At 40.4% G+C, this 13,346-nt stretch overlaps 1 protein-coding gene across 1 annotated transcript; it reads left to right on the plus strand.

Moving 5' to 3' along the window:
- The first annotated feature begins 1,528 nt into the window (after positions 1-1,528).
- Positions 1,529-10,715, plus strand: tmie (transmembrane inner ear). The gene is made up of 4 exons (XM_084708110.1): positions 1,529-1,660; positions 6,166-6,283; positions 6,683-6,832; positions 10,379-10,715. Exons 1-4 carry the CDS (start codon positions 1,553-1,555, stop codon positions 10,648-10,650), a joined length of 648 nt encoding a protein of 215 aa, XP_084564236.1. The 5' UTR covers positions 1,529-1,552; the 3' UTR covers positions 10,651-10,715.
- Positions 10,716-13,346: the final 2,631 nt, after the last annotated feature.

The raw sequence follows: 13,346 nt of genomic DNA on the forward strand, positions 1-13,346 counted from the left end.
AATATATTATTATGTTTCTAGTGTTTGTCAAATTGGCTTGAATGTATAAAGAATACTTTAGTACCCTTTCCTATGGTACTGCTTTTTTGTAGATCTACCCACTATATACTATACAATAGCAGTGACCTTTAGCTGTTTCCTTTCATTTCTGTGAGCTGCAAGCCAGCTTTTACTCATTTTCCTATTGTCATTCATTCAGAACGTGCTCATGTCTCACTATTAGCTCAAGGACAAATACAACTGGATTCATATTGGTCAAATGGAACAGCACATGCACTGCAGGTTACTGAGTTTGTCTGAGTAGAAGCCTGGAGATATCAATCAGTATAACCTTAACCCATGGTAACTCATGCTCGCGTACTTATGTCTTCACCTAACAAGTGAGATAATCAAGCAAAATGTCTTGTCTGTCTCTAACCGTCCTATCAACCACTATGAAGAGTCTCACAGTCTTAACACATGCCCATCTAAAGTGATGAGCTGATGAGTAATGTACAGGTGCTGTTAAGAGCAGTAACCATGGGTGTTGAATGGGCCAAAAGAGTCTCATTCAAATTAATTCCCAAGAAAACCACTGGGAAAGTATGATGTTATTGAGAGTGACCAGGGGAGTTGGGTGGACTGACACTCCGTACGAACAGTCTTGTTCTTTGGGCTCTAAGGCTACAGTGGCAAACAGGGGAGAGAGGTCCACCTTCAGGTTTCTGCAGAACCTTCTCTCTGAGCAGAAATCTGCATGGGGTGTTCAAATAAAAAAACGACATGTCAACTGCCTGCGTAGGTGCAGCATCCACTCATGGTGATTGAAGATGTGATCCTACTTCTCACTAAGGAACGCAGACAAATTGTATGCTGTACAAACCACAAAATGTCAAGTACAACCTTTAAAAAAAAGGAACCCCCCGGATCAAGTTATAGCATTAGAACAGGACTACACAAAAACACAAGATTATGGCACAGATTTATATTGCATGTCTTGTTATTTTGACAAAGACACCTCCACCAGTAATGAGCCTTAAAAGTCAACCCAGCATATAAAAGAACATGTAAAGTATATGTCAACCTAGCCTGTGTAACATCATCGCCAGGTGACATCTATACAGTAAAGCCTATGCTTCATTATCGTTTGTGTCACACAGAGTGGACACTTGGGTTCGGAGATTATGTCACCCTTTGGTCCTATGCCTTACCAAAGTCTGCCCATCCCCCATCCTGAGCAAACTGTCTCTCGTCCCTAGCAGGACTGGCTGTAAATGACACCAGACTGCTTAATTAATTAATGGCCCTGACTGAGACTCTGGACTGGCTGTATGGTGCAGCTGCTGGTTTCATGGCTGGCTACAGGATGGAGTAAGGGCTGGTGGGAGGGACGAATGAGGGGAGGAGAGCACCAGAGCGCCCGAGGAGAGGAAGCAGTCAGCGCCATAGTGACCATCAATCATCCTGGGCCATTGTGGTCCTGTCCATTCCACGCCGGCGCTGTGCAGGCAGGGAGTCACAGGGGGAGAGAGAGATAGAGAGAGGGGGCAGGGGGGAGAAAGGAGGGAGAAGAATGGCGGGGGATCTGCCTGGGTGTTCTCACCCTGCACTGTTGGGTTTGGAGGCAGTGCTGCTGTCTTACTGCATCTCCTTCGTGCTCTCCCAGATCTTGGACCCAGAGGTAAGAGGCTGAACATCCCGTCCACAGGTCCCAGGACCGTCATCGGGTTACTGCAGGTGTCGGGCTCCGCTCGGCTCTTTATGGAATTGCTTCATGTGATGAATGTACGGTGTTTGTTCTCTAAATCTGCCACCCGCCCGAACAGACAACGGCCGGTGAAGCTACATGTGTCGAAACATGATATGTTGTGGGGTGCTACGCAGTTAGAACAAATGGGTGTTTTAATGGGAGCATAAACATAGTTATTACAGCGAGGCGCCATTTCTTTTGTTCGGATCCTGGAATTGTACTCATGATACGTGACAGTTGGGACTGTCAATGCAGAATAGAGGCATCAATGAACTGTTTTGAAATGAGAGACAAGGAAGCCATGGAAAGACTGGGTAGACTAGGCTACTCTAAATCCAGCAACGGTTAAGGCAGATCTGAGAACATTTTGTACAGGAAAGTTCTAGAAACAAGCAGGTTTCAGTGGTGTTCCCAGAGCCAATGATCACAGATATAGTTGAATTCTCAGAATCCCACACAGGAAAATAGTATGGTCATACAGTACAGTGTTTTTCAGAAGCAGTATTTCCAGCACCTCAAGGTCCCAGAACCACAGTATATGGTATGGTTATGGTGCGATAAAGGAGGGCCGCTTTCAATGCCAGATTTGGGTCTTGTTTTGTGGTTTCAAACTGGGCTTGGCTCCCTTGGTCCAGGTATTGCTTTGGGTCCGGACGAGCTGTATTATGTATTATCTAACCAAGTATGTATAAGTAAGACTGTAGTATGACAGTCCTTGAAATCCATTGGAAAGAGAGAAAGCCATGGCCAACTTCACTAAATCTGGGTTGTTTGGTTTGATGCATTTACAAAACGTATTTGGCATATCTACTAATCCTACTACATGGAATATCCCAAAGGATAAGAGTACTTTTAGCATTACATAATAATTTTGAGCCACTGTGAACCCACTTTTGAAATTGGGACAAAGTCACAGATGATCATCAAGTATTATTCTTGCAAAAGTTGATTTCACTTAGAGTAAGGTCAGCTAAACAATTTTCGTTTAAAGATCCCCATTTGTTAAGATTTAACAGTTAATTCTCCCTAATGTCCTTGGCAGACACTGACTGATATTTGCAAATTTGGGGAATTTCATCCAAAGCCAGGCCAGGCCCCTGAAATCTTGATTAACATGTGAGGTCTGAAGACCATGCAGCCTCACACTACAAAAGAAAAGAAGAACCTGAAAACTGTTGTTTTTAGCACAAAACTGTATTCTTCTTCCTTCAGAACATGCACAGTAGTCTTGTTCATGCTGAAGTTCGAGTTTTACGGATCTGAGATCATCATATTGCACTGTTTTTAATCTTTCAAAGTTATGTTTTTCTTTTTTCTCTGTTTTTCCATGATTATAAATCTTTGCAAACAAATCCCAAAATACATACTTTATTCTTTGGAAGGGTTAAAATATAGTGCGCGCATCTGCCATGCAAATTTGCTTCTTAGCAATTGATCCTTTTTTCTGAATGCCCATCTGTTGGCCCCATTTCATACTGAGTTGAAAGCTCACACTAATTAATTTGAATTGCATCTTATTATAAAGGATATCATTTGTTTGTTTGTTTTTGTCTGAAAAATGATTTAAGAGCTATCCTTCTGATCAGGTGCACAAAACATCCCTTGTCAAGATATATTTGTGTCTGTTGTAAACACAGCTTTTAAAAAGGCAGCTTTGGTTATTTCAAAATGTCAGGCATTACTTTCTCTTCCATGACAGGAAATGAAATAAGAATCCAAGATCTGATACATTTTTATTGATTCGTGCACATGTACCATATCATTTATAAATTAGTATGACTGCTATTATAAGAAGTAGTCAATAAACTGTCCAATTACTATGGTTATTTTAATTTTTGGTTGGCTTACAGTCCTGTCATATTGCCTTCCAGGGACATGTGGGGCTTGTGCAGCACCAACTCTCCAACCAACATTTTGTTGCATAATAATCAGTCTTTCATTATGGAACTATTTACTCAAGCTGGTACTTTATTTCTCGAGACTGATAATAATCTACTTCAGGAATTGAATTCCCCCACACTGGTGACCTGCTCAAGGATCCTGCTCAAGGTTTCTGCTCAAGTGATTTTGATATCAAGCCCACAGAAAACCACCGTGAGTTCTGGGACGCAGATTCTGGACAAATTACATTCTCTTGATGCTCATTAGGTCATTCCTGTGGAGATTTTCTGACAGTATCATCAGATCAGAATCAGAATCAGCTGAATTAGAATCAGAAAGGGTTTTATTCACCATGAAAGTTTGCACAGACAAGGCATTTACTTTGGCAGGAAGGTGCATACAATAAACATATAGGAACCAAACGTTAAAATAAGTGGACTATCTATACTAAGGGTACATAAACTATAGCCTGGCTCTGCCGTCCTACGTAGTTCCGCTCAATTTTGATTTTGCTTGTGTACTCGGTCTGGCCATTCAGTAGGTAAGTCAGATTTTGCAGGTTACTTTTTAACCGTCCAATCAGCGAACAGAGGGAGTCACTGAGAACAATTACGTTGATGTTGTTTGCTAGTTTGTGTTGTAGTTCCATAATGGCGGCGGAGAAATATGCGAGCGAAGCCATTCGGTCCGTTGTGGCAACTGATGAATATCCAACAAACTTCAACAGAGTACCCGCCTACAAGGAAGTCAACGCTTGTCAAGGGACCGAGGCCAGACTCTCTGTCAAATGAAATGTACGAGTCTGGTTAGGACCAGGCTACATAAACTAGCAGTACTAAGTGGAATTAGAATTAAATAAAATGTACAACAAAATAAAATATAAGTTGCAATCATCAGCAAGTGTATAGTAGGCTAGGCTCTAATGTAGTATTCATGAGATAACTGATGTACTTTTGGATTCTTTGTATGCTCGGGAACAAGTGTGAATTGAGCTGTTGTCTGTACTCCCTGAAAATCTTCTGTCATTCAGTCAGCTCTGCAGTTTTGATTGGCCTGTGTTTCTTGGGGCCCATTTTGTCTTGTGGTTCTTCTGAAAAGGTTTTCAACTTGTGCCAAACTTCACTGTGTGTCTATTTTGGTGTTATTACTAGAGTGAAAGTGTTACCACACAACATGAGTGGAGTTTTTATTTAGGATCACATGGCACTTCTGGTGATTGATATGGTATGTTTCACAAGTTCAGTAATCACACCATAGATTGAATAGATAGCTTTTATTGAAGCAGGGCTGGTAGCAGAGCCAAGCCCAATGGGGGAGGAGGCTGGTAGCAGAGCCGAGCCTGATGCAGTGTGGTAGAGGCTGGTAGCAAAGCCAAACCTATGCAGTGGGGTAGAGGCTGGTAGCAAAGCCAAACCTAATGCAGTGGGGTGGAGGCTAGTAGCAGAGCCTGTTGTGGTTTGTGGAGGCTGGTAGCAGAGCTGAGCCTGGAGCAGTTGGTGGAGGCTGGTAGCAGAGCCAAACCTAATGCAGTGTGGTGGAGGCTGGTAGCAGAGCCTGTTGTGGTTTGTGGAGGCTGGTAGCAGAGCTGAGCCTGGAGCAGTTGGTGGAGGCTGGTAGCAGAGCCGGGCCTGGGTTCCTGGGAGGACGAGAGTGTGATTAGGGGATGCACAGAATGGTGATGGAGGTGATGTGAAGGGTGCATGCAGTGACCGGGCATGGTCTCGGGGTGTGGCGGAGAGTCCTAATGGGTCACGGCCGAGCATCAGCTCTAGCAGATCCCCCGGGAAGCCTGGATAGATGACAGGGAGAAGCAGAGAAGAAATGGAAGGGTGGGAGGGTGACAACAACATGCTAGCACAAGGATCAGAGGAATAGGGAGTTTTGTCGCATTCTTCGTGCTTTACTGGGCTGACGCGTATTAGTTGATTGGAAAGAAGGAGGAGTCTTGGTGCGCAATCTTCCTCCCGAACTTTGATCAGTCTGACTCCATATGTAAAAAACAATTATTGCCGTTTCCATTTCTGTGTGATGGTCAGGATTATAACCATTAAATCTGGTCATTTCTGTGGCAGATTTGAGATGAATGCGATCACATCATGATTTTAGAGATTTTAGACAAATGAATAAAAGGGTCAGGCCAGATTACATTTACATGTAGTCATTTACCAGACGCTCTTATCCAGAGCGACTTACAGTAAGTACCGGGACATTCTCCCTGAGGCAAGTAGGGTGAAGTGCCTCTCCCAAGGACACAACGTCATTTAGCACGGCCCGGGAATCAAACCAACAACCTTCTAATAGCCCGACTCCCTAAGCACTCAGCCATCTGACCCTAGATTAGCACAGAACACATTTTGAATCTCACAATTTTATACAAATACATGTATTTTCCAATATACATTTACATAGTCATTTACATTTGTACAATGTACATTTGTACATACAATGTATTTGTGAGTATAGCACCACTAACTGCATGTTTTATACACGATTGAGCAGAGCTACAATCTGGACTGTATCTAAAGTGATAATTGTTTTCTTTCCACCTCCAATAGCTTCAGCCCACAGATCCTCCAAAGAAACCAGACCCAGTAACCTCGGAAACAGTGGTTTTCTGGGGACTGCGACTATGGCAGGTCATCGGCATATTTTCAATGTTTATTCTTGCCATCAGTGAGTAAATGCTAAATTGTTACAAAAGGCCTTTATTCTATGTTAATTAAGCTGTTGTTGTGAATGGATGAAGATGGACAAACACAAAAGCATCTGATGTATCCATGAATCTGTTTCGCCGCTATCTCTCTTTGCGTTTAGAAAAAGGGCCTACGGTCACGAGTGGTCCTAGGCTAGTCAGGATGGAGTCACAAATAGGCATTAAACCTCCCAAATGCTTTATTGACCCAGAACATCCCGGTTGGGTCAATAATTCGATTACAATAATCAAATCATGGCACATATGACTTGCTAGAATCAATAGGTGATTTCCCCTGGGTCTAACACAATCCCATGTATTTAAAAAATGAAAGGCTTCTTAATATTCCATCTTATATTTGTATCTTTCTTTTTCATAAGTAATCACTTTGTGCTGCATCTTCAAATGCCGAATTCCCCGAACCAAGAAAGAGATTGAGGCACGGAGCGCTCAAAGACTGGCGGCAAAATCTTACGCCAACACACTGGAAACCGTTCCCCCGCTAAATGAGCTCACAGAGATCCCGGGATGTAAGTATTCGCTTGACCCTTCTCCATTCGCCAATCGCCACTATTATCATCTTTGCACCCGTTTGAATTGTGGAACCATTAACGAACCTCAGTATCCACATACCAATACCCGAGCATCTTATTTTAAATCTGTAGTGTGTGACAATGTTGTATTTTGGAGAAATGGGCCCAGGCCACCACCTGCCAAGTCTGTTGATGCTTTCCTTGTTATCACAAAATACTTTCCGATACTTTTCTGTTTTGTCATTCTTCAAGATGTTTCATAAGGTCTGTAAGTTAAAAGTGATTCAGAACTTGAGCAGAATGTCACATTGTAAAGTGGAAGGTAATTTAAAGTAACAGCACTTCTAGACACATTTTCACACAAAGCAATACTGTTTTGCAAGGACAATTTGGTTGATGTTTAGGTTGGACAGGAATCAACAATACTGAGGCAAGAGGTGTAACGTGTAGAAAACAACAAAGTCTAACTCAATCCACTTCAATCCACATTTCACTTACTGCCACCCACAAATACTCAACATTATTTGAGAGAGAAACATAAAAACCGTTTCAATCCATCTCTCCAGGGGAAACCTCTCTCAGACAACTTTTGATTCATTTGTTTTATCTTGTGATATCACCCATCCTTCTGAAAGATATTCCCCTCTATAGCTATATCATTTATGTTTTACTTTATTTCTTTCCCATTTGCAGCTTTCAATGCATTCTTCCCATCAATCCTCTCCATGTTTGACCTTTATCTTGTAGTTTATTATATGACCTCCCCCCTCCTTTTAAACTCCATCCCTTCTTCTTTCTCTTCCCTTTTTCTCTCTGACCTCTGTCTTTCCCTGTCTTTCTCCTGCTTCCTCTCTGTTCCTCCAGCCACTGTGGACACTGGTGTTGTGCAGACAGTTTCTGAGCAGGTGCAGTCTCGTAACGCTAGCAGCAGCCAGCTTCCTGTGGTGAGGGAGGAGGAGGAGCAGGGCGGACCTCTGACTTGACCTGATACAGGATGACTGTCTTTGCTCTCCTTTTCTGTCCTCACCTCGCCTGCCTCGCCTATTCCTAAGACTTACAAAGTAGGAGATACCCCCGGCTAAGAATTATGGAAACAATGTGCTCAGTATTCTCATTTCCTGCCAAAGGAGGACTTGAAATTGGCATCTTAAGTATTGCAATGAATGTTTTTCCTTTCTTGCTTCCTCGCCTGTTTATAGACTGTACACGTGTGTTCATTCACAATTCTGTTTAATGCACAATGCTTGTGTGTACTCTCTCTCTGTCTCTTTCTCTCCTCTTTCTGCTGTTAGATCAGCATGAAAATAAAATGAATGTACCCTTTCTCTTTCATAAGCTTTTAACATTAGTGTCGCGTGGATAGCGATTCTCAACATAATCTTTGTCACACAAATACATCATGGTATGAACAAACAGGAAGTCCATGCATGTCATGTCAACCTTTCAAACGATATCACAGACTTCTGCCACTACAAAAGTAATCAAGCATGAGTTTGTAGTGAAAATCTTTCTCAACTCAGCTCTCACTACTCAACCATGAACCTTAAACTCTCCGTAATGTTTACTTCTGAGCTCACTGAGGGGATACACAAAGGATGTGTGACCAAATATTTAAATGACATCACATGGAGTCTCTCCATTAATTAAGCCATGCGTGAAGTCAACAATCATACATTAACTTGACCCCACAGCCTGTCAACACTGGGCACATTTAATCTGTAATATATAACAACAATTCCGTCATGTATTGTGCTTTGTGGTAAAGACCATGTCTCATGGCATGAACATATCAATTTAAATAGATTTATAACAACTGTAAAATGCTTTTGAGAACCAAAATCATTCAAAAAGCAACCTTGGATTTTCCTAAGAGAACCTCTTGTGTTGTATTTTAACCTTGCAACACACAATCACATATTGCTTTCAGATATGACCAATGGATGAATTACAAAGTGTGCAACTGAAGTACAATTTCAGGCATCCTAATATGCTATCTTGTGCGTTAGCCCATGAGTATTTATGATCTTTAACATTTCATCAGATATTCTAATCCATGCCAGCCTCTGTGAGGATGTGAACAAATCATACATTTGCATGTCAGTGGTTTAATTCATGTCAGTGGGTTAATTCAATCATGTCTCATTAAACAACATATATGTTAATCTCCAATCATGAACAGTGATAAACCTTTTATACCTCCTTTATATGGATGACTCCTAACCTATTACAAGGTAGAGTAGGAGAAACTCCAGACTCCTGCTTGTCACACTCACTCATGTCATTGGTTCACTGGACTTCCCGAAGCTGTAGTTCACTGTGCTGAGAAGTCAGGCTCCATTTAGAGCTGCTGGTGGAAAGCTTCTCACATCCCTGCTGTCTGTGTTGCTACAACACACCCACATTGATTTGTTTTCACATTACAATCCCTTTAGAGGTGAGGTGGGAGATGAAAGAGGGTCGTTTGAGGGTCCTTCTTATTGATTGGCATTTTTAGACATGCAAAGAGGGTGTCTGGGTTTGGGTGCATGTCACACATCGGGTCCTCAGGGCAGACAGCAGCAGTGAGATGAGCGACACGCTGGAGGTGTAACTACAGGAAGATGTGTGGCTGAGGTGGGTTGGGGAGCTAAAGAAAAGCATAACTGATTATAGTTGTCTGGTTATCTATCATCTAAACTGTAAAACATTTTGTATCTTTTGGAAATATTTTCTTATGGTCTAAAGTGAGTTCTGGTAAACCTTTTCATTTACTGTGAGTCTGTCCCCTTGGGTTTTGCTACTGTTTATTTGCAGTACCTCAAGTCACCACCAGGCTTATCAACCATGTGTGAGTTTTTTTCTTCTGTTGCAAGAGTTCAAAAACTGACATAGTGTGAAAAAGGAATATAGGTTATCACAGCTATAGGTGTTATCTGTGGTCCTTCAGAATGTCTAGATTCTGAAAACAAGAAGGCATTTTGTCCCAGGGTGGTTAAACATGCCTGGTTGTAGCTGTTGACATTGGCCTGAACTAATCTCAGTTGTATTTGTGCATCCAACTAACAGAGCAACTCACTCAGATCACGTAAACAAACACATCAAGCTTAGATTTTAGTTTGGTTTGTGTTTAAGTACTCTCTTTTTTAGTATTCTTGGTGGAGGCGATCTACATATTTTCCCTCTAATGCTTCACAGGAAAGATATCTTGTGATAATCCTAGCAACACAGAACCTTGGAGGAGAATAGTCTGCTTCACAACCCCCCTCATAGAGTTGCACCCTCACTTCACAAAAATTGGCTGATCTCAAACCGTGATAGTTTCTTTCTTACTCACTGCACTTATTTAACCTCATTACTGTAAGAAGATAAATAGGCCATGCTCATCAGAACGAATAGTGACAGATGTGCTTTCATTAGAACATGACCCACTTAAGGTAGCATTCACAGGGATTATATTTTTCTTTCCATTTACCACAGATTGTGTGAGCACTCAGCGGGCCTGATGATAACTAATAGCTGCTCAGACATCCGTATCACTGACTGCTGTTGCGTCTCTCTTTTCAGCTGCAAAAGTGGAGGAGAAAGAAGAGGTGACGACAGTGTCTGGAAAAGTAGATGCTGAAAAAGGAGAAAAGAAAAACGCAAAGGAAGGCAAGAAAGAGGGGAAGGGAGCTAAGGATGGAAAGGAGGATGAAAAAGATGCCTCAACAAACAGAAAAGGTGAAAAGGGTGAGAAACGGTCTTCAAAGAAAGGAGAAGATGAAGGGAAGGGGAAGAAGACTGGAGAGAAAGGAGGAGCAAAGGGGGGAGCCAAGAAACCTCCTGCAAAAAAATGAACACTGTTCCTGAGTGACAACTGTGCTAAATGACTTTTCATACATATCTTTTTCACTTGTACATTTTCGATACTTTTTATAAAAATTTGAATTGTATTGTATTTAAAATACTTAATGAATCAAATATATTTTCACTAAACTGGCTCTATTTGATTACTGGCAATTTTGTCATTTTTAGTGCTTTTGCTGATGGGATATGGGATCCTTTTTTGAAATTCAACAAACACATAGTACGGTACAATAATAGATTTATTGTCTTATTCACAATAGAATGAGGAACATTAGAAATTGGAAAACATCTTCCTTTCAAATCCAAGTTTACATAATTGACCAACCTATAAACATGGAGTGATATGAGTTAGGTATGTCGCACCCTATTGCAAATACTTGCACTCAAACATGTAGCAAGAAGCAGATTCATAAAAAGATCCATTTCTAATCCACTGAAGATATACATAATGAGATAAATAATCAATGAAAATAAGTGTTTTTCAAACTTCCATGAGAGGTAATCAAAAACAGCATACAACATTAGCTCTGTAAATATTGTTTTTACACATTTTAATTCAAAAACACAATCAATGTACATCATACAATCAATACAAAATATGACTGAGTATTAAAGTGCTCACATTTTTTCTTAAAGGCTCATCCAAACAACCTTTTTCATATTGCCTCTAATGGTGCCCTTCACCTGCCCAAACACCAAGTACTTGGAGCACACACCCACTGCAACTACGGCACTACCAACCAGTAAAATTCACAAAAGGCAGAGAATAGCAACCTTTTAGGGGAAGCTGTGTAACTCTTCCTTTAGCAAAAAAATTAAAGTGGCCCCTCCACTTAAAATAAGAGTGTTGGGAGTTGAGGTGAACTAGATACATCACTCAGAGAAAAATAAAGCTATAGATGATGATGACAAAGATTCTATACCTTTAATCATATATTTTTTCTCTTGGATAAGACCCACTCAAACTATCTATATTTAATTCAAACAAACATTTATATCAGTAAGGCAGTATTTTGCCTCTCTGCTTTTATCTTTGGTATAAAAGATGATGTGCCCTAACCAGTAAACCATGACATCAACAACCACACTGAGGCAAGACAGAAATATAGTATTTTAGAACTAAGACATCTGACACTCGCTAAAACACAAATACAGGCTCTGTGACAAACAACAAGGTCTTAACGCTGTTTTTTTAAGTTTAGGCAAATTCCTCCACTAGTGCCCTATTGTTTGTCAATGCCTCAATTGTCATTAAATATTTCATACCTTTTGGAGTTTTAAATCGTAATCTTAAATCCCACACAGGATATATCTGCTGATTAGAGTCATTGCATGTTAACTATCACTGGTAAAAAGTCAGTTGATTTAGCTTTTATCAAGTTTTTATTCCACATAATGTTGGGTTTGATACACAAAGGAGAAGTACAGTTGGCCAAATTCCCTTTTAAGACTTTTTCTGTTTGGTGAAAACCTACAAGTTCAATGAATGAATGAACGAATGGACAAGTAGAATTAAAAAGCAGAAAATACATATTGTAATCTACAGACAACGGAGATGTGGACGTTGAAAAGGAATAGGGATGTAAGGGCTTAAGTGCAGTTTTGTTTCTTGAAGGACCAATAATATGCCACAAGCACAGACCGTAATGTGACATTGAATTGACCATGATGACTGATTCATTTGAATTAGCTTTCGAATATAGTGTCCCTCACCACAATTTCTACTTTCCAGTTGTTTTTAAGATTATATACAGTATGAAATATAAAAAATATTTCACATCCTATACCTACGGTGGCCCACGGGTGCAAAACACAACAACATTAGCGAAGCAAACAAAAGTTGAAAACACAAAAGCATTATTAGCACACAACACTACGACATTAACAAAAATGAAACATCTATAAAAACGCTGCATTTCAAAAAACAAGTAACTACTTACAACACCACAACATTAAGTGACAACACTGCAGTGTTCTCGGCTGATGTTGTGGTGTGAAGCAATGCTGTTGTGATGTCACTAAAGTTTTTAGAAATGCAGCGTTTTTATAAATGTTTAGTTTTTGTTAGTGTCGTTATGTTGTGTGTTAATGTTGTTGTGTTTTCAACTTTTGTGTACTTCGCTAATATTGTTGTGTACCCGTGGGCCACCGTATATATCACTTTATCTGTACACAAGATTTTAATATGATTACATATTTATGAAACAAATTTGAGCTCACAATTAAAATGGATTTATGATCTTTGTAAACATTGTGACTTTTACACTTGTACATACATTATATACAAAAAGCAGCATAACACTGGACCATATATAACGTGTGTGTTATTCGGTTCGAGTGTTCCTTCATTCCAAACCAAGATTTGTCCTTTGGAATTCCAAGGGAATTTGAGATTTCCATTGAGTTCCTTATTTAATTAACATTCTGTGGAAAATAGGACCGTTTCCCGCGCCCTGCCTTTCTGAAGGGAGTCTCCCTCCCGACAAACCTTCAGGGAAAAACTGCTACAATTCTATGATGTCAAATACTACACCTGTCTCCAACATACTGCCAGTCTCTAAAGAATGACATATTTTCATTAGTCATCATTATAAAAAAGAATCACAAAATGCTATCATGGATCATTAAAACACTGTGGAATAAACTCCCATTGGCAACACATTGTTAAATACTGGTCCATACTTGG

The sequence above is a fragment of the Hypomesus nipponensis genome, chromosome 10 (assembly GCF_054491055.1).
Source record: "Hypomesus nipponensis isolate SF chromosome 10, ASM5449105v1, whole genome shotgun sequence".
Classification (NCBI taxonomy): Eukaryota; Metazoa; Chordata; class Actinopteri; order Osmeriformes; family Osmeridae; genus Hypomesus; species Hypomesus nipponensis.

What these genes read in the sequence shown, in the direction of transcription:
- tmie (XM_084708110.1), top strand. Translation starts at nt 1,553, where the DNA reads ATGGCGGGGGATCTGCCTGGGTGTTCTCACCCTGCACTGTTGGGTTTG. An exon ending in CCCAGATCTTGGACCCAGAG is followed by an intron (nt 1,661 to 6,165) that starts GTAAGAGGCTGA and finishes CACCTCCAATAG; the next exon opens with CTTCAGCCCACAGATCCTCC. An exon ending in AATGTTTATTCTTGCCATCA is followed by an intron (nt 6,284 to 6,682) that starts GTGAGTAAATGC and finishes CTTTTTCATAAG; the next exon opens with TAATCACTTTGTGCTGCATC.